A 25,191-nucleotide genomic window follows, 5' to 3' on the forward strand; every position below is an offset into this window, starting at 1 on the left:
TGGAGATTATGTAATAGTCAATAACTCAAGGATTAACTACACTAAGAACCCAACACCTCTGGTTTGACTGAAATCATACCTGTAATTTAGAGTCAAATGGCTACACAGCAGTATAGTGACCACTAGGTTTATTTATTTTTTTAATTTAATTCAAGGAATTTATACACTACCTTTCCATCCCTCTTAAGGGTCTTCAGAACAGCTTCATTTGGGGAGTTAATGTATGGGCAGCTGAACTGGTGTGGGGTGCTTACTCCCTTCATTCTTAACAACTGTCCCTGAGGAATCTACTGATTTCAGCAGTATCAAACAGGGTGAAGACTAGCAGCAGCAGAAACCCAACAATTTAAGAGACTGAGAAAAAGCAACTTTAAAAGATGTACAGTGCATTGAAAGGGATTTTAACAGAGTTAGCAGGTCACCACAACAATCGTGCCAAATAAATGATGCAATGAATGATGTTCCCTAACAGTGAATAGATATGTGTAAGCCAGTGTACTGAGTATACCAAAAGAAAATAAATACATCAGGAAGCGGAGGAACAAGTTAAGAGAAAGCCTGTCTTTTGCCCTAGTCCCTTACCTCAGATGGGGAAAGAAGGGGGTGGACTTTTTAGAGAAAGATGGGAATTCTTAAACACGCATTGGGAGGGAAGAGTTTAAATGTGCAACTGTAGCTACCTATATGAGATATCTTGCAGAAATTCAGTTTTGTGCAGGATTTGGAGACCAAGACGCTGACCAACAGTATGGGTCCTTGCATCAAAGAGATCATAAAATGCACCTTGAAATTTCCCAGTATTTATGGAGTTAAAGAAAAATGTGTACTTGAGACTCTGGCCATCTGTCCTGGGAAGGGGCATTCTCAATATTTAATCCTGTTGTTCATTGTGTTACCAAAGTAGTACTTGTTAATGTCACTTCCTGGGTTTGTATGCGCAATCTATTTGCACACTGATATGGCTCATTCTGGTGCCGTCTGGATTAGGAAAATCCAAATACAGATGTCTGAATATACACAATTGTATGAATTCCTGGTCACAGCCCATGACTATTATTTCATCCCCCCTCCCCCCCCAAAAAAGAAATACGGGTTCCTGATAAGCTGGAGTCTTTAGCTTAACCTGGTTCTTGGGTAGGCGGGGAAACAGCATCGAGAGCTCTTATTATTGTCCATATATAGAAGCATTATTCTTCATGTATAGGTAATTTAAGAAGAATAGTTAAAAAATTTGTTGGTAATATCATGGTATGAGATACTTCCTTTCTCTCTTCTGATTAAATTCTTTTGTTTGTTGTCTTGCTAGGTACCTGTGCTAAGGCCCATGGATTTAATGGTGGAGGCAACTCCCAGAAGAGTTTTTGCAAATGCACATACATATCACATCAATTCCATATCTGTGAACAGTGACTATGAAACCTACATGTCAGCAGATGACTTGAGGATAAACTTATGGAACTTTGAAATAACCAATCAAAGTTTTAGTATCCTTTGCTTCACGAATCTCAGTGGAGTTATCGTCCGGTTGGAAGAACCTTGATTTGGCAAGAAGCAGCTTGTTTGAACCTCAAGTGTGCACTTCTTGAATGGCTGGTTTGTGATGTCTATAAAGTGCACTTATAATGCATTTCTTTTATATTTATACTTGTTCCCCTCCTTCCCATCTACTTCTAGCCTGTAGGCGAGTATTTATCCAGTGCATCAAAGTTTGAGGCCCTTATACAGATTCCATATAGCCATTTCTTACTATCTTTTTCTTTTCTTGTAGTGTTTCTTTATAGATTGGTGGTTCCCAAACTGTGGATCAAGACCCACCAGTTGGTCATGATCCAACTTTTTGTGGGTCACAGATACTGATAGCTGACAAGGCCGTATGGAAAGTGAAAGTATTGAGCCCTATGGAAAGTGAAATTGAGTTGTATGTGCATTTTTACTTGTGAGTAGGCAAACATGCCTTGGTCCACCAAAGGGAAGGCTGAGGGGAATTCAACAGCACCACAACGGTTCCAATCTGATGAGTGCAGATCCCCAAAAGCACTCAAGGAGGAGGTGCTTCCCCCCTTCAAGCTGCCAAGGAAAATGTAGTGTGCCCTATGGAAAGCAAAACTGAGCCACACATGTTCATTTACTCATGAGTATGCAACCGTGTCTCAGCTCTTATCAAAGGAATGCAAGGCTACCAGAATGGTCTCTATCTAATGAACATAGAACTCATCACACAGTCCAGAATGGTTCCCCCCCCCCCAGCATAGTAAAAAAGAATAAAATCAGAGGCTTGAATGGCTGGCAAAGTGAAACTTTTTTCGTCTCATGAGGCTAGGTGCATCCTGATAGAATGTTATTTTGAAAAATGGGTCTTGGTGCTAAAAAGTTTAGGAACCACTGTTATAACTAGCTGTTCTCCTCTAGAGCCAAGTATTTGTTCCGTAAGAAAAATAGTACCAAGAAATGATACTTTTGCTGAGAAACAGACATTTGTAGGTGATTCTCTATATAATCTACATGGAGGTTGTTTCTACATAAGAACATAAGAACAGCCCCACTGGATCAGGCCATAGGCCCATCTAGTCCAGCTTCCTGTATCTCACAGCGGCCCACCAAATGCCCCAGGGAGCACACCAGATAACAAGAGACCTCATCCTGGTGCCCTCCCCTACATCTGGCATTCTGACTTAACCCATTTCTAAAATCAGGAGGTTGCGCATACACATCATGGCTTGTACCCCATAATGGATTTTTCCTCCAGAAACTCGTCCAATCCCCTTTTAAAGGCATCTAGGCTAGACGCCAGCACCACATCCTGTGGCAAGGAGTTCCACAGACCGACCACGCGCTGAGTAAAGAAATATTTTCTTTTGTCTGTCCTAACCCGCCCAACACTCAATTTTAGTGGATGTCCCCTGGTTCTGGTATTATGTGAGAGTGTAAAGAGCATCTCCCTATCCACTCTGTCCACCCCCTGCATAATTTTGTATGTCTCAATCATGTCCCCCCTCAAGCGTCTCTTTTCTAGGCTGAAGAGGCCCAAACGCCGTAGCCTTTCCTCATAAGGAAGGTGCCCCAGCCCCGTAATCATCTTAGTCGCTCTCTTTTGCACCTTTTCCATTTCCACTATGTCTTTCTTGAGATGCGGCGACCAGAACTGGACACAATACTCCAGGTGTGGCCTTACCATAGATTTGTACAACGGCATTATAATACTAACCGTTTTGTTCTCAATACCCTTCCTAATGATCCCAAGCATAGAATTGGCCTTCTTCACTGCCGCTGCACATTGGGTCGACACTTTCATCGACCTGTCCACCACCACCCCAAGATCTCTCTCCTGATCTGTCACAGACAGCTCAGAACCCATCAGCCTATATCTAAAGTTTTGATTTTTTGCCCCAATGTGCATGACTTTACACTTACTGACATTGAAGCGCATCTGCCATTTTGCTGCCCATTCTGCCAGTCTGGAGAGATCCTTCTGGAGCTCCTCACAATCACTTCTGGTCTTTACCACTCGGAAAAGTTTGGTGTCGTCTGCAAACTTAGCCACTTCACTGCTCAACCCTGTCTCCAGGTCATTTATGAAGAGATTGAAAAGCACCGGTCCCAGGACAGATCCTTGGGGCACACCGCTTTTCACCTCTCTCCATTGTGAAAATTGCCCATTGACACCCACTCTCTGCTTCCTGGCCTCCAACCAGTTCTCAATCCACGAGAGGACCTGTCCTCTAATTCCCTGACTGTGGAGTTTTTTCAGTAGCCTTTGGTGAGGGACCGTGTCAAACGCCTTCTGAAAGTCCAGATATATAATGTCCACGGGTTCTCCCGCATCCACATGCCTGTTGACCTTTTCAAAGAATTCTATAAGGTTTGTGAGGCAAGACTTACCCTTACAGAAGCCATGCTGACTCTCCCTCAGCAAGGCCTGTTCGTCTATGTGTTTTGAGATCCTATCTTTGATGAGGCATTCCACCATCTTACCCGGTATGGATGTTAGGCTGACCGGCCTATAGTTTCCCGGGTCCCCCCTCTTTCCCTTTTTAAAAATAGGCGTGACATTTGCTATCCTCCAATCTTCTGGCACTGTGGCCGTTTTGAGGGACAAGTTGCATACCTTAGTCAAGAGATCTGCAACTTCATTCTTCAATTCCTTAATAACCCTTGGGTGTATGCCATCAGGGCCCGGTGACTTATTGATCTTTAATTTATCAATGAGGTCTGAAACATCTTCTCTTTTAACCTCTATCTGACTTAACTCCTCGGTCAGGAGGGGCCGTTCGGGCAGCGGTATCTGCCCGAGGTCTTCTGCCGTGAAGACAGATGCAAAGAACTCATTTAATTTCTCTGCCATCTCTAAGTCTCCTTTTATCTCCCCTTTCCCTCCCTCACCATCCAGAGGGCCAACCGCTTCTCTGGCGGGTTTCCTGCTTCTAACATATTTGAAGAAGCTTTTATTATTCCCCTTAATGTTGCTGGCCATGCGTTCCTCATAGTCTCGCTTGGCCTCCCCTATCACCTTCTTACATTTCTTTTGCCACAGTTTATGTTCCTTTTTATTCTCTTCATTAGGGCAAGACTTCCATTTACGGAAGGAAGCTTCCTTGCCCTTCACAGCCTCTCTAACTTGGCTGGTTAGCCATATGGGCACTCTCCTGGATTTAGTGGAACCCTTCTTTCTTTGCGGTATACACCTCTGCTGGGCCTCTATTACTGTTGTTTTAAGCAGCCTCCATGCACTCTGGAGAGACTGGACTCTTTTTACCCTCCCTTTCAACCTCCTTCTAACCAGCCTCCTCATTTGAGGGAAGTCCGCCCGTCGGAAGTCAAGGGTATTTGTTAGAGATTTGCCTGGTATTTTTCCCCCAACGTGCACGTCAAAACGGATTGCAGCATGATCACTGTTCCCCAATGGCTCAGTAACGTTTACATCTCTAACCAGGTCCTGCGTACCGCACAAAATTAAATCCAGAGTCACCTGTCCTCTGGTGGGCTCCGTGACTAGCTGATCTAAGCCACAGTCATTTAGCACGTCAAGAATCCGGTTTCTTTATCGTGACCAGAACACAAATTGACCCAGTCAATATGAGGATAATTGAAGTCCCCCATGATTACAACCCTGTCCTTCCTTGTCACCTCCCTGATCTGTTTCCTCATTTCAAGGTCCCCATCAGATTTCTGGTCTGGAGGACGATAGCACGCCCCCAGTATTACATTGCTGCACAAGCTTGGTAATTTAACCCACAGAGATTCTACGGTGGAGTCGGACCCACCTTCAATCTCTACTTTGCTGGATTCTATCCCTTCCTTAACATAGAGGGCCACCCCACCTCCAACACGCCCCTGCCTGTCCCTCCTGTAGAGTTTATAGCCCGGGATTGCGGTATCCCACTGATTCTCCGCATTCCACCAGGTTTCCGTTACGCCCACTATGTCAATATTTTCCCTTGTCACCAGACATTCCAGTTCTCCCACCTTTGCTCGTAGACTTCGGGCATTCGCATAAAAGCATTTATACACGGAATGCCCCAGGATGGGCTGCTTATTCGCTCCTTTGTCCCCGCATCCTCTCATTGTGCCAAACCGTCTATCACATCCCATCACCCTACCTTTCCCAATTTCTTCTCCTACCCTGCCTTTGTCTTGTTGTTCTCTAACCTCCCCATCCTCATCCCATAGGGATGAGGAGTCCCGAACCGGATGCCCCTCGGCTCCTGTCGGCCTTCCCCCAGGGATTTCTAGTTTATTTGCTTTGCATTTCAACTCTTTCAATAAGACATACAAGGAGAAGAAGATGTAGAGGCTGGGAGATTAGTAAAATACTCATCAGGATGATAGTAATGTTACTTTGCAGAAATCTAGAGCATTGGTTACCATGCAACTGGTATCTCTTGACAAGTTCATTTTAGTGGCTAATGAACAGCAGCAGCATTAAATTGTCTTTGGATTGGCTCTGTCTAGCATTTCTGAATGTGACTGGTGAATCTCAAGCAAAAGTTTAAGAAAGTGTGCTGGATAGCTGGAGAACAGTAAACCCAATGGTGGCAAAGAGAGTGCTGTGTGTCCCCTGAATCTGTTCAGATGATCCTTTAAACCAGTGGTTCCCGAAATTTGTGCCAAGGTGCCATGGTGAACTCACAGGTCATCAGCAAAATATCTCTGGCAGCTCTCCTGGGCACTGCCAGATTGGATTGCACAATTCTCACAAGGTGATAGAAGCGCCTGGGAGAGCTGGAAAAAGAGAGTGCTGGGAAAGAAGGGTGCCATGCCCACAGTACATTTGGGAACTGCTGCTTTATACCATGGTTGGGAAGAATGTGAATGAGCCATCGTAAACTTCATACTTGTACAGTTCCCATCCCTTCTCTTTTTCCTCTTATGCATCTACTTTCACTTGAAGGACAAACTATACTTCTGCATTTCATATGACCTTGGTCAGCTGTAGTTCCAATCCAATCCAATATCCTTTATTGGCATACATATATAATACATGTGGCAACAGCCAATTACAAGAGAAAACATAGATAAACACAGGGTAGTGTAAAAACAGAAATTGATACTATAAAATAGGGTACGGAACATTATCTGTAGCAGGCTTAGCAGATAGACTGGGTGTACTTGGAGGACACTGAAACTAAGAATTTAGAAACCATCTCCATTATATCAATTGTACAATCATTGAGAAAATACTTTAAATTCTCTGCATCAGAAAACCCATCTCTATTAAGTATCAGCCGTTCCAAACAGATGGAATGGGAATGGGGACAGTAAAACAGAATATGTTGGATGGTTTCAATTTGACCTTGTTTGCAGGGGTAGATACATTCTGCAAAGGGGATCTTACTGTCCCTACTGTATAGTATTGGAGCGTGTACAAGCTGAAGTTTCTTAAGCAACTAGTGTTACAATAGATGTGGTTTAACTAACTAGGATTAGAACAAACCAGAATATCACAGAACTGCAGTTTATTTCTCAAGTGAAAGCAAAAACTTGTGTTCACTGCCTCTCAGTGCAAAGAAGAAGAAGGGTGTCTTGTTTGCTATCATCATTCTAGATCCATTGCTTAACCAACATTCTAGAATGAGGAGGGAGAGATGATGGGAGGAGGGAGAAAGGCTCTTAAAGGGTAAAAAAAACAAGATCTAGGAAGTTCATTGGAAGAGTAAGATTGTGCAGGAGAAACAAAGATTGGCAACAGGCAACATGGGAGAGAACATTCTTCCATGATCCTGGGGGTATGGTGGGTAATGTTGTTATGTATAATATTTATCAGTCAATATGTTCGCTTCTTGTGTTTTTAGGATTATAAGTGAAATTAGAACTGAAGACTTGAATTGTGATTGCTAAAACCCTTTTCTCCCTTTCTTTAAAAGTGTTCCTGCTTTTAAAATGTTGCCACAGCAGAGACAGTGGGTCCTGCTGCTATTACTGCTACTACTATTTCACATTTGCACGTCCTCTGTCTTGACCACAGTGAACTGCTTTCTATAGCAAGAAGTCCGAATGCCGCTCAGCTGGTCCTTATTGCAAGGTACTGGATTTTGCTTAGAGAGGAACTGAAAAGGAGAAGGAGGTGGGGGAGCAATTGCAAGGTGTAATTGAGAAGACAGGTGTCTTTGGAGAGCATGTGGAGAAGAAATATTAATAGGTGGTTTTCATTTTATGCTACACATGCACATGAGACAGGCTGCCAGAAACCAAGTATGCAAATTACACCATGCCAGTCACTTTTTAAGCTACAACAGGAATAATAATAAGACCCATTACGATAGTCAGTTGTATAAAGTAAAGCTTATGTCAGCCTCTGCAGGCCGGCACTTCTCGGAGCACCAGCCCGGCTTTCCCTCAAGGAGGCACGAACGTGCCTAACTACTAGTTAGGATTGCACCCATGGCTTAGTTGTGGTGGTTTAAGCATTATGGCAACATAATGTGGTGGCTTAAGCATTATGGCAACTGACATAGCTGTGCCAATGTGGTGTGCACTGCATCCTGCAGTGGGGAGGCAGTCAATGAGGCCTCCTCAAGTTAAGGGCATGTTTATCTTACCTTGGGGCTGCATTGCCGCTAGCTTAGTTGGAAAGTTAGTTAGGATTGCACCCTAAATGGCACATTTTAATTTCTCAGGACCGCATTTTATGCACTTCCTATTTCATTCTTGGACTGCGCTTATACAATTGTTGCAGACATTCCACCTCAGCCTTTGATTAGCCATATCAAACAAAAGAAGGAAAGGCCAGCAGTGCTATAAAGAGATAATGAAGAATCCAAAGGGACATACAAATACAGCACAGGCTCAAAGGAACAAATCTCCTTCCATGAATTGTAACAACCGTTTCATTTATTGCTTGAGTTTTGTTGAACAATCTCCCATGTTTCAATGTTCAGTTTTACTCGGCAGGCTCCAGATAGCTTCCTTTATAGAACCTAGATAATTTTGGGTCATCTTGAGATAATGTAATTGACCTGCTCCAATTACTGGTCACTCACAGCCAGCAGACATGAATAGACTCTCATTCTAGTGGTGAAATGCTCTATCGAAACATGGCATACTGTCATATAGACAAGTTGTATGTATCACATGAAATTATATCTTCATTTGCTGTGGGTTGCTGTGGGTTTAATGTCTAAACACATCCTTAGAAGTGCTTTTTGAAACTAATTTGGAAGGAGTTCACCTCCACTGAGAAAAAACATTTGTTTCTCTGCTAGTGGGCTGTCGTGATTATGCACTTCTCATTTGAGATGTGAAGACCTGACGAAGTGCATACAATATGCAGCCAATTCTTTATTGCATAGCATTAGTTCCTTGCTCTGCCCTTGGCTGAGTGTAATCTGCAAAATCAGTTTGGGCCCTCTATATCCATTCAGACCAAAGTTTTTGGGAAAACTGTGTGTCCTGTGATGCAACCAAGGCTTGCAGTGCCTAGGCAGCATTTCATTCTGGCTGAAGCCTATCTAATAGCCTATCTTTTGTCAACCTGGTGTATTCTGAAGGAAAGAGAACTTCTGGTCAATCAGCGAGTCATAGATGGAACATGTCAGCATGTGACAAATGCTATCCCATCTTAAAAGCAGCTTTCAGGCTAGAGCAGGTGGAGTGAATATAGATGCCTAGTTGAATTCCAGAGACTGAAGGGACAATAGTCAGTTGCAGAATTGCAACATACATCTTCCCAGAAGGAAAAAGCTGTAATGAATATCATGTGCAATCCAGCCAGATCACAGTGCCTGCAATAGTGTGAAATAGACAATAGCAGTACACTTCACATTTGTATAGCACAAGGTGTAAGGTTTGGGGGAAAGTTCAGTATGTCACCTAAAAAAGTAAAATCATTATGCATGTGTCCAAGAATTTCTCCATTATTAGAATTGTGAGCTCTGTGTATCTGTTGAGTATAGAACTCAGTCCTCTTCAAGCCATTTGAGTTTCAAACTTCTAATTTTAGTATATTTTTATTTCTAAGAGACAAAGGGCGCAATCCTAACTGTCACTTATGCCAGCATAGGAGCCCTGGGAGGGTCACAAACGTGCCGTAAAGCAAATTTGCGCCTTTGTGGGAGGAAGCAGCATCGGCGCATCTAGATGCACTGATGCACGGAGACCAGCAGAAGCCTCCACAGCGGCTTCTTCCCTGCCACTTGTGCCAGCGCACCGCGCCAACACAAGCGGCGAAGCTAGGTGTGGGGTGCACGGAAGAGGAGGGAGCGGGGTGTTTTTGGACGGGGGAGGGTGGGCGATGGGCAGCCCTGGGGGCGGGAGCTGGGGGCAGGGCTTGGACCTGGCATTCATTGTGCCATCTCCAGAGGTAACGCAGGTCCGAGAAGACCCATTGGGGCCAGCAGTCCTTACCTCCCCTTGCCTCTGGCTGAGCCGTTGCTGGCCAGAAACCCGCGTTGGATGCAGTGCAAGCCTCCTGGCTTGCCTGCTCCAGCGCAGGTTTGGATTGCCCCCAAAATGTATGTTAAATCTAGAAATAGCTTACACTTTTCTTCTCTCTCACCCTCCCCTCCGCTAATATCTTTCTCCCCTCCCCATCTACCTGCATGTTAGGGCCAATTTATACAGCAGCCTGCTTGCATGGGTATTCTACTCTTTGCCACAGTAAACATGTAAAAATAGAAAAAAAGGACGTGTGCATTGGTGAACATCTATTACAGAGGTACAGCCAATTGCAGCTCAGGATTAACACTTGCAGCTCCTGGAAGGTTTGGGTAGACACATCTCCCTTATACATTTGAGGTCAGGCTTTGCATTACTTGTGCCCTATCATAAGACAACACAGCCCACCAGTCCTGCATTGCAGTTTCCCAGGTGCTTGACAACTTCATTGTGTTTTTGCAGTTCCACGCAGACAGCAAAAGCACATGTATGAAGCCCTCACTGGGTTGCATTTGGCTAATAAATAATAAGTTTTGCAAAGCTGCTGTACACTTTTACTGCAGAACACCTGCCCTTCTGGCACAGCAGTTGCTTGCAGATTCCTAGTACTAGACTACTTGCTCATGCTATGAAGTAAGTTACACATCATTTTCCTCCTGCAGACACTACTTGAAAGATGTTCATCACCAGCATTGGATGAAGTTTCTGCACCACCAAATAAAGGCAGTGGTCCACATGGGAAACCATTCTGCATGTTACAGCTACTAACAGTCCCTACAGAGACTGTTTCAGACAGCTTCCAGTGTTTTCTGAGTGTTAGCTCAGTACTCAAATCATAATAAGTCAGTAGTATTATCCCAGTCTTGTATCTGGGGTCTGAGCAGTAGTGACTTGCTTTAAGGCCACCCTGTGAGTTTGAATTTTGATGATATCTAAACCAGGGACTAGGGCTGCAATCCTATCCACACTTTCCTGGAAGTAAACTCCATTGACTATAATGGAACTTACTTCTGAGTAGACAGACATAGGATTGGGCTCCAGACCAGTGGTTCTCAAACTGGGTCATGGCCTAATTTTTGGTGGCTAATGAAACTGACAAACTGCTAGCTGACTAGGAAAATGTATTGAACATAAGAACAGCCCCACTGGATCAGGCCATAGTTCCTTGAACCCTATGGAAACAAAAACAGAGCAGCACACTCACATTTACTCATGAATAGGCAGCTGTGCCTTGGTCCACTTTGAAGGGCAGGCTAAGGGGAAGGCAAAACCACCAGAATAGTCTCAATCTGATGAACATGGAGCTCAACAAATGCTACAGAAGGCATTCCCTACACCAAAGGATAAAAACAGGCTTGAGTGGCTAGGTGGCTGCTGATGAAGTGTCATTTTAAGAAGTGGGTCCCATTGCTAAAAAGTTGGGGACCCATTGAACTAGACCAGGGGTGTCCAAACTTTTTGGCAGGAGGGCCACATCATCTCTCTGACACTGTGTTGAATTAAATTAAAAAGAATTAATTTATATTTTAAATTTAAATAAATTTACATAAATGAATATATTAATGGAACTTATATGACTAAATGAAGGACTTGCAATAGCTCAAGGCCTATAAAAGGCCTTGCACAAAGCAAGACCAGCCTTTCCTCTGCTGCTGCATCACAGACGTGGAACAGTATGCAGTGGAGGTCGCCCTTGTCCCACAGCTCATAAGAGAAGTCAAACAGTTGGCCGTCACTCTGAGAGCAGTTGCATCAGGACAATGCAGGCTCCAGCAAGTCTCCGGAGGGCCAGATACTCATTGGAGACTGGAGGCTCCCTGTGGGCTGGACTGGGAGTCCTTGAGGGCCTCAAGTGACCCCAGGGCCGGGGTTTGGGCACCCCTGAACTAGACCATAGCAGCTCATTATAAAGTGTCTTATATTGAGTCATACCATTGGTCCATCTAGTGCAGCGCTGTCTACATCGAATGACATAGTCTCTCCAATGTACCAGGCAGCGCTTTTTTCTGCCCTACCTGGAGATGCTGGTGATTGAATTTGGGACATTCTGGGTGCAAAACAGGGGTTCTGCCTCTGATCTATACCCCAATTATGCACAGTATTTATATAATACTTTCCAGTTGTCCAAAATGCACAGTTTCTATATTATCTCCATATCACAGATTGGGACAGAAACAGGGAGAAAAGCTGTGCCAAAATGGTTTCCCTACAAACTTTGAATTGATTTGAATTGGGCTGTTTCAGGTTTGCAACCTATTGTCTTAACCCCTATGCTACACAGACTTTCATAATCTGCAAGCTTGCCTTATGCATGTTTAAGGCTAGTTGGGTTATCCCAGGGGTGTCAAAGATACGGCCTGTGGGCCCGCAGAGCCATTTTGGGTGGCTCTGGGGAGAGTTATGGGGCTGCCCCACCCCCGCTCGCTCCAACCAAACGAGGAAAATTTGAGGGCTGGGAATGCCGCGCGTGGCTCCTCCGGCCCTCAGAATGATGTTCTGAGGCCCATAAGACCTTATGAGGCCTCAAAATGTCATTCTGAGGGCCGGAGGATCCACGCGCTGCGTCCCCGGCCTTTGGTCCTCGCCTGCGGCCAGAGGGGGCACCTGAGAGCCAGAGGAGCCACATGCGGTGTTCCCAGCCTTCGGTCCTCCCTCCAGTTGCAGGTAGGTGGGGGCTGGGGAAGCAACCAGAGGCTTGGCTGGCTGGCGGGCGGGCAGCTGAGTGGGCGGGGGGGATGCTGCAGATAGGAGGCTGGAGAGCCGACAGAGGCTTCTCTAGGGTGGGTTAAGAGGATGGGATCTGGGGGGGGGGGCTGAGGCAGAAGAGAGAAGCTGTTTGGGGGGTAGAATGGGGTCTGGAGGGCTGAGGCAGAAGAGAGAGGCTGCTTGGGGGTGTTAAGAGGATGGGGATGGGGTGGGGTGAGGCAGAAGAGCAAGGGTGTTTGGTGGGTTTAAGAGGATGGGGTCTGGGGTGGGGTGAGGCAGCAGAGAGAGGGTTCTTGATTGGAATGAACAAGAGGGGGTCTGGGGTGGGGTGAGGTAGCAGAGCGAGGGGGAAGCCTCAGCTTTTTTAAAAAAAGAAGTGATGTCACGTGACATCACTTCCTGTTTTGAGGTCACTTCCGGGTGCCACGTTTGGAGTTCAGCCCTCAGCAGGTGCCATGAATCCAATGTGGCCCCCAGGATGAAATGTGTGACACCCCTGGGTTATCCTGTGGGTGCATTCCTTAAAAACATAAGAGCAGTCCTGCTGGATCAGATCAAAGACCCATCTAGTCCAGCATCATGTTTCCTATTTGGGCCAACTACATGCCTCTGGGAAGCCCATAAGCAGGAGATGGAAGCATCTTCCTCTCCCACAATTGCTCCCCTGCCACAAGTATTCAGAGGCACACTGCTTCTGAAACTGCCCCTAAGCCTGGAGATAGCCACAGCCACTGTATTAACCGCTGACAGACTTGCCATCCATGAATTTGTCTTACTCTCTTCTAAAGTCATCTGTTCTAGTGGACCTCATCACTTCTTGTGGCAGCAAATTCTATAGATAAATTATGTGCTAATAATTATACTTATGAAGTAAGCCCCTTACTACAAGAACCTGACTGATATTATCTGGAACAAACATGTGTGCTCATTCCAATAGATCTCATGCAAGGGACAGTGAATTGAATTCCTAGAGTTTTCATTCATGAAAAGATGAGGATAGAGACACATCCAACTATTCAGTTTCCCCACCAAAGCACTATACCTTAAGGAAAGTATTTTTCACACCATCACTTTTCCTCAGTAATCTCTGCAGGAGTGGATGTTCCCACCCTCCCCTTTGCTCCTGTCAACAGCAGGGACTTAATTTATTTTCCATCTGGGGCATACTATTTTCACCTCCTTCCTTCCCCATACTAAAGCCTCACAAAGCCGACAGAATTGCCCTATGCTGGGTGTGCATGCTTGGTAGTGTGAAATCTATAACTGCTTTATACTTATGGTCTCTGGACCATCTCTGAGCATGACTGAGGGAATTAAGAATCAAAAGATCATTTACACTAATATGAATTCTTGATCTAAATGGCAGGGCCAACTAAAATACCAATAACATCCTAAATCTTAGAATGATTGCTACCTCTGATTTTAAACCAAAATTGGGGGGGGGGAGTCTTTAAATTGGAAAATTTTTCTAGCATTATGCTTTGACTATTTCTTTTAATTGTTTTATTTTGTCCCAAGAGGAAAAAAATTATAACTCTTCCATCTGGAACCAAAGCAGGTACCCTACTGTGCAAGCAAGTGCAATCTGGAAGTAAATAGATAATACAGTAAATGATGAGATTTTCTCTTCACGTGCTATGATTTTAACTGCTGGCTTTCCTTGTACTAAAATCAATAAAGAAGCACAGGCTGAGATTTAATTGGTATGGACACAAACATCCCCATGAGACATTAAAAAAAACAACCCAGCAATATTTCTTGTTCTGGTATATTTATTTTGCTTGGAAATAATATGGTCTGGAAATGCCACACTGCATCTTGGATACCTGTGTTTTGTTTTTATTTGGAATCATTTTTGCCTTGGAATCTTAACGTTATAATTGAATTTCTATCCTCGGTCTGAATGAGTTCATCTTGAAAAGAGAATGGTATAGTTCCTCAGCGGGTAACATGTTTATGAAATGCTGATGAGTTGCTGAAATGATACCTTCTATTGCTGCCATTTATTATGATTTTGTTTTTTGGCTCATGTTAGCCCTCCATCTCTCATTGTGTCTGTCCAGCTTTTTTTTGCCATGTTTGCTGTCCATTTGCACTTAATCTTCCTGGGTTTGTAACTCATTTTTTAAAAATAATTCTAGATCTTCTTTAGAGCTAGTCAGCCAAATTTATGTGGAAAATGGAGGGACAGGAGCAGAGGTTGAGCACCTGCGCAGGCCCATTTGTTCATGAGACCACCTTGAGGCCATTGCCTCAGGTAGCAGATTGGTGGGGACAACACACCCCTGTTTGCCTTCCCTCCTGCTTGAGGAAAAAGGAAGAGGGGAATGAAGCAGAAGACAATGTGTGGAGCATGATCTAGAACAGACCACCACTTCCCTCTCCACACTGCCTCTTCTGTTCTGCCAAACCCCTCCTTTCTGAATCCAGGGAGTAGTAAAAAAAAGTGGCAGGGGCTAGTGTGCCACTAAGTTAGGGGGCAGCATTAGGTACCGCCTGAGGGCATCTGGAGTCTCGGAGGGGCCTGGCTTTGTGTCTCTGTGAAATAACAAGGATTGTGCAAGGTCATGCAACATCAGTGTTATCAGTGACAGCTGGAGAAGGGATAGATATAAGCAAAAGAGCCAGTGCAACATTAGTTGTCCAGTCTAAACAGGGAAAATTGAGGAATGATTATTATTTATTTAGTGAAGTCCTAATGGCCAGATCATGTGATGATGTATGGACTGCAGAAGTCATTCCTGGTATTTTAGGTGTGCACTGTGAAAAAAATCAGCCTAAGATTGTTAGTATTTAGAATGGAACAGATTCCTGTTGCACTTTGTGATACCAGTGTTCTAGCAGTGCAAGGTCCTTTACAGCAACATGATACCTGAGCCACTGTCACGCGCTACTGGTCACAAATGTTGAGAGGAGCAGCATGTGCAGCAGTGGTTCCAGGAGGCTCCGTAGGGATTGGTAAGTTGAGGTCATGGAGGCAGATGTTTGGGTGCATTCCGAGGTGCAGGGAGCAGACTAGATGTGGAGGATCTTGGCAGCAAACACACATGTCCGATCCTGTTCTCCATTTTTGGCCCACTTCCCTCTTTCTCTTCTTGGACTTGCACCAGCTGGGTCCAAGTAGACCCATATGCCGCTAGGGGGCCTACACAGAGGTAGATAAAAAAATATTTTTCATTACCTCTGGCAGGCCTCTTGATTCCTCCATCATTGGAGGCAGAGTGCATCAATGAAGGCATCACTCCCCCCCCCCCATCATTGGAGGCAGAGTGCACTCCTCCAGCCCGACTGCATCGGCATCAATAGTTGGGCAGTAATAGAATGAAAGTTTTCGTTAGTATGTCTGCTTTACTAAATTATTGTTCTCATCTGTGCATTTCTGTGTAGGCAGGACTCTCTATGTAGGTAGGACTAGCATTGCACACTGTTTCTGGAAGCAGTGCCATTGGACAAGCATGGTAGTGGTCTCAAGAACCATCATCTGCACAACGGCTTCCCAGGCCTTTTCCACTAGCAAAGGTTTATTGGGGGCGGGGGGGAAGACAGGCAACATTGGAGGTGCTTTTGGAGGACATGAGCAGGCCTCATGTCCACTGAAATCAAAAGTTACCACTTTTACTACAAAGGGTCCCAGCAGATAGGTGGTGGTTATAGCTCTGTGCTGTACTAACTTAATTTTACAAAGCCGCTTGCAGAAAGGTCCTGATGACAAGAAATCAATGATATGCCCTGACCCCATTTTCTCAGCTCTGTCCTGGGCCAAGCAGCACTAGAAATCAGGAATAATCAGTGTTTTGGCCTGTTCAGGAAAATCATCTGTTTTATCCAAGACTGGTTTTGAAATATTCTCCAGTTCTGAGTGGATTGGTCAAAAAGTCAGCTATAAAAGAGTCATCAGAAAGAAGAATTTTCTCAGACATGTTTTCTGTTATAACGATGTTAATATATTCTCTGTGGATCCAGGGCAGTGGGTGACACTTAGCAGGCAATAATGAGTGATCATCATTTCCACTGGTATGCTTGATTAAGTTTGATAGTAGAAAAAATACTTTTTCATTTTATGAGTCATCATTAAAGATACAGTACACGATACTGCAAAAAAATTAAACTGTTCTAACAGACAATAAAGCCTTTACTAGGAAGTGATTTTCATCCTAAAAAAATTGTTTGTGGGTGCGATATAAAAAAACAATACAAAACTCTGTGCAACTGATACAATAACTTTGGTGAACATATCCTATTTCTGTGAGTCCAAGGTGTCTAACAATTTGAGAAACAACGGATGCCAGAACAAGGTTTGGGGAAAGAATAGATTCTTAGTGACACGAAGTTCTCCTGTGTTGAATGACTGAGGTCATGATGGCTACATATTGTCATATTATAGCAGAAGTTTAGATTTTGTTAACCTATAGGGCTTTGGCATGCTGAACTACTTTGTTCAAGGGAGGTTTTATAGGTTGCAGCATTCTGCACAACTGGAACATATTGACAATCTAGCCTATAGCTAGAAAATGAAGGGATGATGCTTACGGGTCAAAGAAGGAAGAAAAAGATCAATCAAATTTTCACTTCCATGGCAAAAGTGAGCCCTGGTACTCTGGCTTTATCTCTCAGTTTCATTGCATCTGACCAGCTTGTTTGTTTTTCCTCATACTATTTCCTGGTCTTTATAGATTATTTTGGATTTCTGAAATGGAAAATCTGTTGTAACTCTGTTGTCAACTAGGGGCAACCTAGTTGACTAATGAGATGAGAGTAATGTTGAGTCAAGTCTAGTGCATGGTTGATGACAAAGTGGAATACTAGTGTGAACCAGCATTGTGGGTAGCTAGATGATAAAGCATGAAGAAGAAGACTGTGCAGCTTACAGGTCTAGGATCAAGATATGCAAGGCATTTCTACTGAAAGGGATTGAAGGAGAGGGAAAGATGCAGATATGCCCAAGTTTCTGAGGAACTGTGTCATCTGCAGAAAATCACATCTTTTGTACTCCATTTTAATTAATTCATAAGAATTATTCCACCACCACCACCCCCATTTCACACACAAGGGTGGAGAAATCTTTCCTTTCTATAATGCTTTTACCACCATGACTATGAGCAAAAGAAGAATTAAGGGTGTTGAAGGGTAACTGCTCTGTATTAACATGAAATCTGGGATTTGCATGAGGGTTCTGCAGAGTAACTGAGGGAGCACTTTTGGAGGAACGAAGCCAATATGGGAAACACTGTTCTTTGCTTTAGACCAGGGGGCTCCAAACAATGGATGACCCTCCACAAGATTTTATCCAGCCCACAGCAACTTGGTTTTTTTGGTAAGAGCATTTACTAATGTTTGACATTTTTACTCATTATTTATCATTTCTCAGTTTAAGCATGGCATTGTTTCTTTGGGATTGTCACATGTCACTTTTGTTCTGAATGATATATGCCAGCTGCAAAAAAAGATCCAAGTAAATTCATTCATTTAAATTTTATTTATTCATTTATAAAACTTATTTTTTTCAGCCCGCAGAAATGTGTAAAATGTACAGTGTGACTCTTGTACTGAAAGGTTTGGAGACTTTAGACAGGAAAAAGAAACAGGGCCCTACAAACAAAAGATTGCTGGGGGTGAGGGCTGACAATTTCTGTTCAAGCCTTCAGTGATGGAAGGGGTGTTCCTTGACACATGTCAATGCTTTTGTCTTCCCATCACTGACAATAATTCTTTCACAATATTCAGGGTAAAGGTGCAAAAATATTTTCATATCAAATCGAAGAGTTATCTGTTCTGTTTTCTAACAAGCAGTTGAACTATCTAGACCAGTGGTTCCCAAACATTTTAGCATTGGTACCCCCCCCCCAAATGTTTCACTTCACCGTTCAAGCCTCTGTGCCTATAATGATGAATAGGCAGCAGTACCCCACCCCACCCCACCCCAAGTAGCAGGTTGTTTACCCCTTGATGCACAAAGCCTGACCAACCTTGTCAGTTTCCTGAACCACCAAAAATGGGGTCGCAACCCACTGGTGAATCCTGCACCCACAGTTTGAGAACTACTGATCTAGAATATTTCAGGCTGGTTTGAAATCCTTTGCCAAGCTAGGCTTTGATGGCAGATGAAAACACGCTACATGTCTGTCAGCACATTTGGAGTTATCCCAGCTATTCTCATAACGCCCTTGTGACATAGGATAATCTGATAGAAACTAATTGGTCCAACATTACCTTTATGGAAATTTCAACCTAGATCTCCTTAGTTGTGAGTCGCCGTCCGTCCCCATCCCCCTGCAACTCTGTCTTCTCTATCACCCTGGATCATAGTGGCAAGAGCCCTATACTGTGTTTGCCTTGATTCACTTGTGCCAGATATTGTAGATATAAAACCAGCAAACATGGAGGAGCTGACAGAAGTGATCACAGCTGCAGAGTTCCATCCGCACTACTGCAACACCTTTGTCTACAGCAGCAGCAAGGGAACGATAAGGTTATGTGACATGCGAGCATCCGCCCTGTGTGACAAACACTCCAAATGTAAGTATTTCCTGTTCCTGGCATGTATTAAAAGACTTGGAGTGAACAATGGGGAAAATGGACTTTGTGTTATCAGTTTTCTAGAATTTTCCTGGTATAAGATGCAACAACGAGAAGTTAAAAAAGTACGTCTTTTTCCCACTATGCTTTGCAAATCATGTGCTAAAACAACACTTTTTAAATTTCCTAACCAGCATGTAGAACAACTCCTACCTTTGCCAAATATATCACTATGTCTCTATGACCAAACTTTACCCTCTTGCTGGACCAAGCACCTCTTAATTTCTGGTTCACTGAATTCTCAGATATCTTCTTCTAGATATCAAATGAAAGTTCCTAGTAGGTGGGAAAATATCTGGACCTGGAAAGAGTGAGGGTGGAAAATGACACAAGAATGTGACAGACAACTGTTGCAACATGAGATATTTTGTCACACTATTTTTTGTTGTTTTTGTGCAGTGATAAATGATAGGTGTACAATGGCTGTGAGCACTCAGTGTAATTTTCATTCCATTTTATCACGAGCTGGTTAAAATTAGCAAAAATAAGTTAATTTTAAAATGATTGGCTTTGTAGAAAGCTAGATTACAGTTCTGATGCAGTTTTGATTCTGGTGCTGATTATTAAAATTGGGGGGTTTGCCAATATAGGGTAACAGAAGGCTTTTTGTAATGGTTTTCAGTTTCTGTTACAACAGTGAATGGTCATAACTACACAGCAGTTCATTCACATGGTCAAATGGACATGTTGACAGTGGATTTACTGGATCCAAGCAGAGTTAGGCGCCTGATGGCTCATAACCTTCTGCTCATTCCCTACATGCCCATAAAGTTGACAGACGTGGGGCAACAATTTTGTTTGTGTGAACTACCCACAGAATGAAAGTGCTGTTGTACTTAAATACGGGTGGTCAAAGAGTTCCGTGTGTCATAGCTATATCTAGGTTTTTCAGGTACGGTACAAAAATGAACCCTGTTATGATTTAAGATAAATAGTTCACAGGAAAATGTTTTCAAACTGAGCAGTTCTGATGTACAGCTAATGTAAACCCTTCACTATTTTTTTTCCTAGTTTAAATGGATGATGTAATCCAGATTAAATTGTCATGCAAAGAATTACTTAAGGGGCTGAGTAATTTAAATCTACGGTAGTTTTAATTTGTTCTAGGATTAATAAACCAGAATAAATTGAACCAGTACTGGTGTGTGAGTGTGTGTGGAAGGGGGGTATTCTCATTAAACCAGCCCAATTCAGTTTAATCAAAATGGGTTTTTCTGATAAACAAGCAATGTGTTTTAGAGAGATGGCTTGACTATCACCTGAACAAAGAGAATATATTTATTTTAAATAAATATGGAGCCAAGCGGCTTCTTTCTTAGCTGTTTTGTGAAAAGAAAGTTCAGATGATTATTCAACATATCCAAACAAATACAGATTGAATTTTGATTATGATGGGCAGTCGAGTCCTATGCTTCCCAGCGCCCACTGGAGCAGTGGCACCAAAGTGGCTACTGCTGTATCCAGCAGATTCCAGGAAACTGCTGGGAATCTCCTTGGGAGAAGGGGGCTTCCCTCAGGGACTTTCACCCTGCACACGCCCAATCTTGTCTGATCTTGGAAGCTAAGCAGGGTCAGGCCTGATTAGTACTTGGATGGGTGACCACTTGGGAATACGGGGTGCTGTAGGCTTATACCATAGTCTTTCGAGACTGAAGGTTGCCAACCAGTTTTCACCCCTTTCCCCAAGCCCTGCAATGGGGCTTCTCAAGTCTGCGCTGGCCATTTTGCCGACACAGACTTGAGAGACCCCATGTCAGGCTTTTCAGTTTGATCAGGAATTCAGGATATGACGGAGCAGAGCTCTGCTGGTCCCACTCCTTTCTCGCCCTGGTTCCCCACTGCCCCCCCCTTGTTCTGCCCTCTCCCAGCCCCCCAGAGATCACCTACCTCCGATGGCGGCACAGCCTCCTCCTGCTGGCGCTGGGTTCAGCACCTGACTAGTGCGGACCCAACGCCAGCGCTCCCTACTCTCCCAGTGCCATAAACATGCTTTATGGGACATTTATGGCACCCAGTGCTGACGCTAGGGCTCAGTGCCGACTCTGGGAAAGTTCAGGATGGGCCTTTAGTCTTCTATACAAATTCAATTTTTCTTCTCTTTTTATATGATTGGTCACCTTAATCACTTGATTTTAATTCTGTTTCTTGATAGTCACTGTGGAATGAAGGCACCCGGCTCTCACTCTATTGTGGACTTTTTTTTGTTGTCTGTTAAAATGAAACATGGAGACTTGTTCTTGAGAGGTTCAAGGCCTAAAACTGATGTCTTTCTAGAAAAAGAACTGTTCTAAATCTGTCATTCTGTTTGGACATTGGGTTGCATGCAGAGTAATAATTCTGTGACTGAAAGTGCACTCAGTGAACACAAATCCACTCAGTAGTTCTGCTCACAAAGGACCTGCTCCTGTCTGCCCAAGGAATCCTTATGCGAGCTGAGTGTTCTTTCCATACTTGGAATGCACTTCCATTTACCAAAGCATTATACTGGTTGCAATCCATTATTTATTTTTGTAAACTGCCTTGATGGTCCCATGGTTGGAACTGAAAGGTGGCATATTAAAAAAAAAAAGTAAGTAAATAAAGGCACATTTGTTTCCACTATCCATGATGCTACAGTAGCTTCTGTTGGCTTTCTGCTACTGAACCAAACCTAACCCTCAGCATAACCAGGTTTTAAAAATGACCTGTTCAGGCTTTCTCTCTTCTACTCAGTGGGAAATGACATAGGGCAGTGTTTCTCAAACTGTGGGTCGGGATCTACTAGGTGGGTCACGAGTCAATTTCAGGTGAGTCCCCATTCATTTCAGTATTTTATTTTTAATGTATTAGACTTGATGCTACCATGGTATGTGATTGTGTTTAGGGAAATGTGACAGACCTGTACTTTTAACAAGCTACTATGTATATTCTTATAACAAAGATAGTAAATGGGACTTACTCCTGGGTAAGTGTGGGTAGGATTGCAGCCAAGGATTGTTAAAAAATTTCCTGCTTGATGATGTCACGTCTGGTCATGACATCACTTCCGGTGGGTCCTGACAGATTCTCATTCTAAAAAGTGGGTCCCGATGCTAAATGTGTGAGAACCACTGACATAAGTATGTGAATATATTCTGATATCTGCTGCTAGAGTTCATTGAATAGCAACTATTTTTTTTACTCTTTTCCACAAATCTCTGACTAGTGTGTTATATTAGAACACAGCTCAGATTCATGATATAGGTATTAAAAAAAAAAAAAAGCCAGATTCATTTCCTTCACTTTTTAGTACCAGAGACCTTGACTTGGCTTGTTCCTTTGTTCTGTTGCTGCACTGTCCTTTAGAGCCCAGTATACACGTCAACTGTGAAAACCAGTTCAATTTGACCTCTCCCTTGATGTCTGATATCGATTTTCCTCTATCCCTCTGAAACATCAGCCCTCATTCAATTGCAGTTCAGCAGGCAATGCAAGCCAGAATTGAGTCAGTTCATCAGGGTCCTCCAGGAAAAGTAGTGTTGGCCTTTAGAGGTGAATTCTCCAAAGGGGATATTTAATAATCATTAGCATTTAAATCAAAATTTAGATGATATTGCAGCACATCTCAATCATGTCTCTCAAGCGTCACAGGTAGATGTTAACACAGTCCTCTGGGTTAACTTCAGAAAACATAGTATTAGATTGAAAATATAAGCTTTCTGTGTAGTCACCTCATCTATAGCAGGGAAGATGGGTGTTGCTCTTTTGTATCAAAGAAAGAGAACCTTTTACTTCAGATCTGTTATTCAGATGTTCCAGAGTTATGGCAGTGTCAACTGAACCTCCCCACGCCACTGTAGATTTGATGGGTAGCTCACAATTGCATAGCATAGCTAAAATAAATCCACTACTTGTGGGTTGCAAACAGTTCCATTACACAACCTTGCCTGCCTCATGCTGTTCTGGTGGTACCTCCTAGAGAGAAGTCTCTCTTTGGAGAACTATTTCATTCTTGGCAGGCAGCCACTGTGGAGAGAGTGATGACATAAAAAGTATACCCAGGTTTCCTGTACTATGAGATTCAGGCAGTATCAAGGTCATATCTCTGGGTGTGTATATAGCAGGAATAAGATTCTTGGAAGTGTTCCAGCATTCTCTTTTAAGCAGGAGAATTTACAGCCTATTTTGAGCTCTTTTCTCATTCCTTGGAAGGCCAGAATTTTTTGCTGCAGGCCAAACCTAAATTCATAGCAAACCCATGGCTGCATTTAAGCCTAGACAATCACTTCCATTGATCATAAATGGAGTCCAGTGTTCACCCTGATTTTATTTTGTACAAATGCCGAGCAATTAGCCAATTGATATTCAGTGATGACTCTGTGATAACAGCAGCCCTTTTTTGAGGGGGGGGGGAGTTTCAGTCTTCACATAGAAGCAAGTTCTCATAAAGGAGTGGCTCCATGTGAGTTATTGTTTGTTTGGGCCTAGCAGCAGCTCCAAGGATGCCACTGAGAGCATAAATCAGCCATGAGAATAGCTGAAAACATCAGAATGGTTCTGGGAGAGTAGCAGGGCCTTGCTCCCAGGAGGGCACCTGGCACTGACAGCCACCTTGCTGAAGCTCAGTTTTCTGGTGATGGGATGGGAGGATGCCTTCAGTTTCATGTTTGGAAGGAGGAACAGGAGGATAGCAACATAAAAATAACCACACTCTTTCACCATGCACATTACCATCAACTCTACAAATAAGTTTCAGGGTCTAGTTTATCTTTGCTCAGATTGCTATTAGCATAACATTACCATTAGAACAACATGGTAATATCAGTTCCTCTGTTTCAGTGTGAATGATAGGCAAATGCAGATAGATTTGTGTTTCAGGGCAGACTTGGCTAGATGTAAATCAGTTGGCATAAGCAAATAGTTAAGGTACTGAGGTCCCCATGCAAATAATAGCGTACCTCAGAGGTTCTCAAACTCTGAGGGAGCTTTACTCCCTAAGTAAGTTCTTGCAGGAGAGGGGCTAAGGCAGCAACGCGATCCCCAGGATCGCATTGCTAAGGGGGTGCTTTGCACTCACGTTATGGAGGCAGGGTTGCAGCAGGCTGCAGGAGGTGCAGGAAGCCCTGCGCAGCCCTGCACAGCGCTCCCCAAGGCTTGGAACGTTCGCTAAAAGCAGGTGCAAAGCACCTCCTGCAAAGGAGGAAAGGGCTGCGCAGGGCTCCCTGTACCTCCTGCAGCCTGCTGCAGCCCTGCCTTCTTGAAGTAAGTGCAAAGCTCCCCCCTTAGCAACGCAATCCCCAGGATCCTGGGGATCACGTTGCTGCCTCCCTCCCCTTCCCCTGCCCCTTAAAGGGACGGAGGAAGCGTTACATGAACTGGTGGGTTGCAACCCACCAGTTTGAGAACAACTGGTGTACCTGTTGCAAAGAGAAAAGAAAATTTGTGAAGAACTAGGTGCAGCTCATCCTATAGCAAACTACTGAGCCAGTCTCACTCTGTTGGGAGCAGTACAGAGTCACTGGGAAGAAGAAAGCCTGCTGCTTTGTGGACCTCTAGAATGAAAAGATTTCTATCTCTGTTGTACTGCAGGAAAATTACCAGTTTTGTTCCATGATGAGGGAAATTGTCAGCCATGCCTCCATATGGGAAAAATGCCAGTTGTGTCTTCCTACAAATGAAATATTGTCCTAGGAAGGAGATGAACCACTCTTCTGCTGGATTCCTACCCTCTTCATATACTTCTTGAAAGGAACTTGAAGGAAGAGTTTTGTACCTTTTGATACGAGGCATCAAACAAAACAAAAAGAAAAGGGTCATTAGAAAATACATAGAGCTAAATTTGCTCAAATAGCAACAGTGACCCAGTTCAGTGTTTCTCAGCGTTTATCTTCTACTGTACCACTTTGCATGGTCCACCTATTGGAAGTACTACAGTCATCTTGTTTTATTCCTATGTTGCAAAGACTTCAGTTCTCTCTGTGTTTTAGAAAAGGTCATTTTCTCTTTCTGTGTGTGTGACTGCTTCAGTCCCTCAGCTCTGCTAACAAAGATGACATTTTCTTCAGAGATGAACAATCCCCT

At 43.6% G+C, this 25,191-nt stretch overlaps 1 protein-coding gene across 2 annotated transcripts in view; it reads left to right on the top strand.

Annotated features, from left to right (window-relative positions):
- Nucleotides 1-25,191, top strand: part of PPP2R2B (protein phosphatase 2 regulatory subunit Bbeta) — a 292,861-nt gene that overhangs the window by 257,420 nt on the left and 10,250 nt on the right. For both annotated transcript variants that reach the window (XM_066614420.1, XM_066614421.1), the window contains 2 exons: nt 1,307-1,484; nt 18,928-19,092. In XM_066614420.1, coding sequence (XP_066470517.1) covers nt 1,307-1,484; nt 18,928-19,092 — 343 coding nt within the window. The remainder of the gene's footprint in view (nt 1-1,306; nt 1,485-18,927; nt 19,093-25,191) is intronic.

This window comes from Tiliqua scincoides, chromosome 2 (genome assembly GCF_035046505.1).
Source record: "Tiliqua scincoides isolate rTilSci1 chromosome 2, rTilSci1.hap2, whole genome shotgun sequence".
Taxonomy (NCBI): domain Eukaryota; kingdom Metazoa; phylum Chordata; class Lepidosauria; order Squamata; family Scincidae; genus Tiliqua; species Tiliqua scincoides.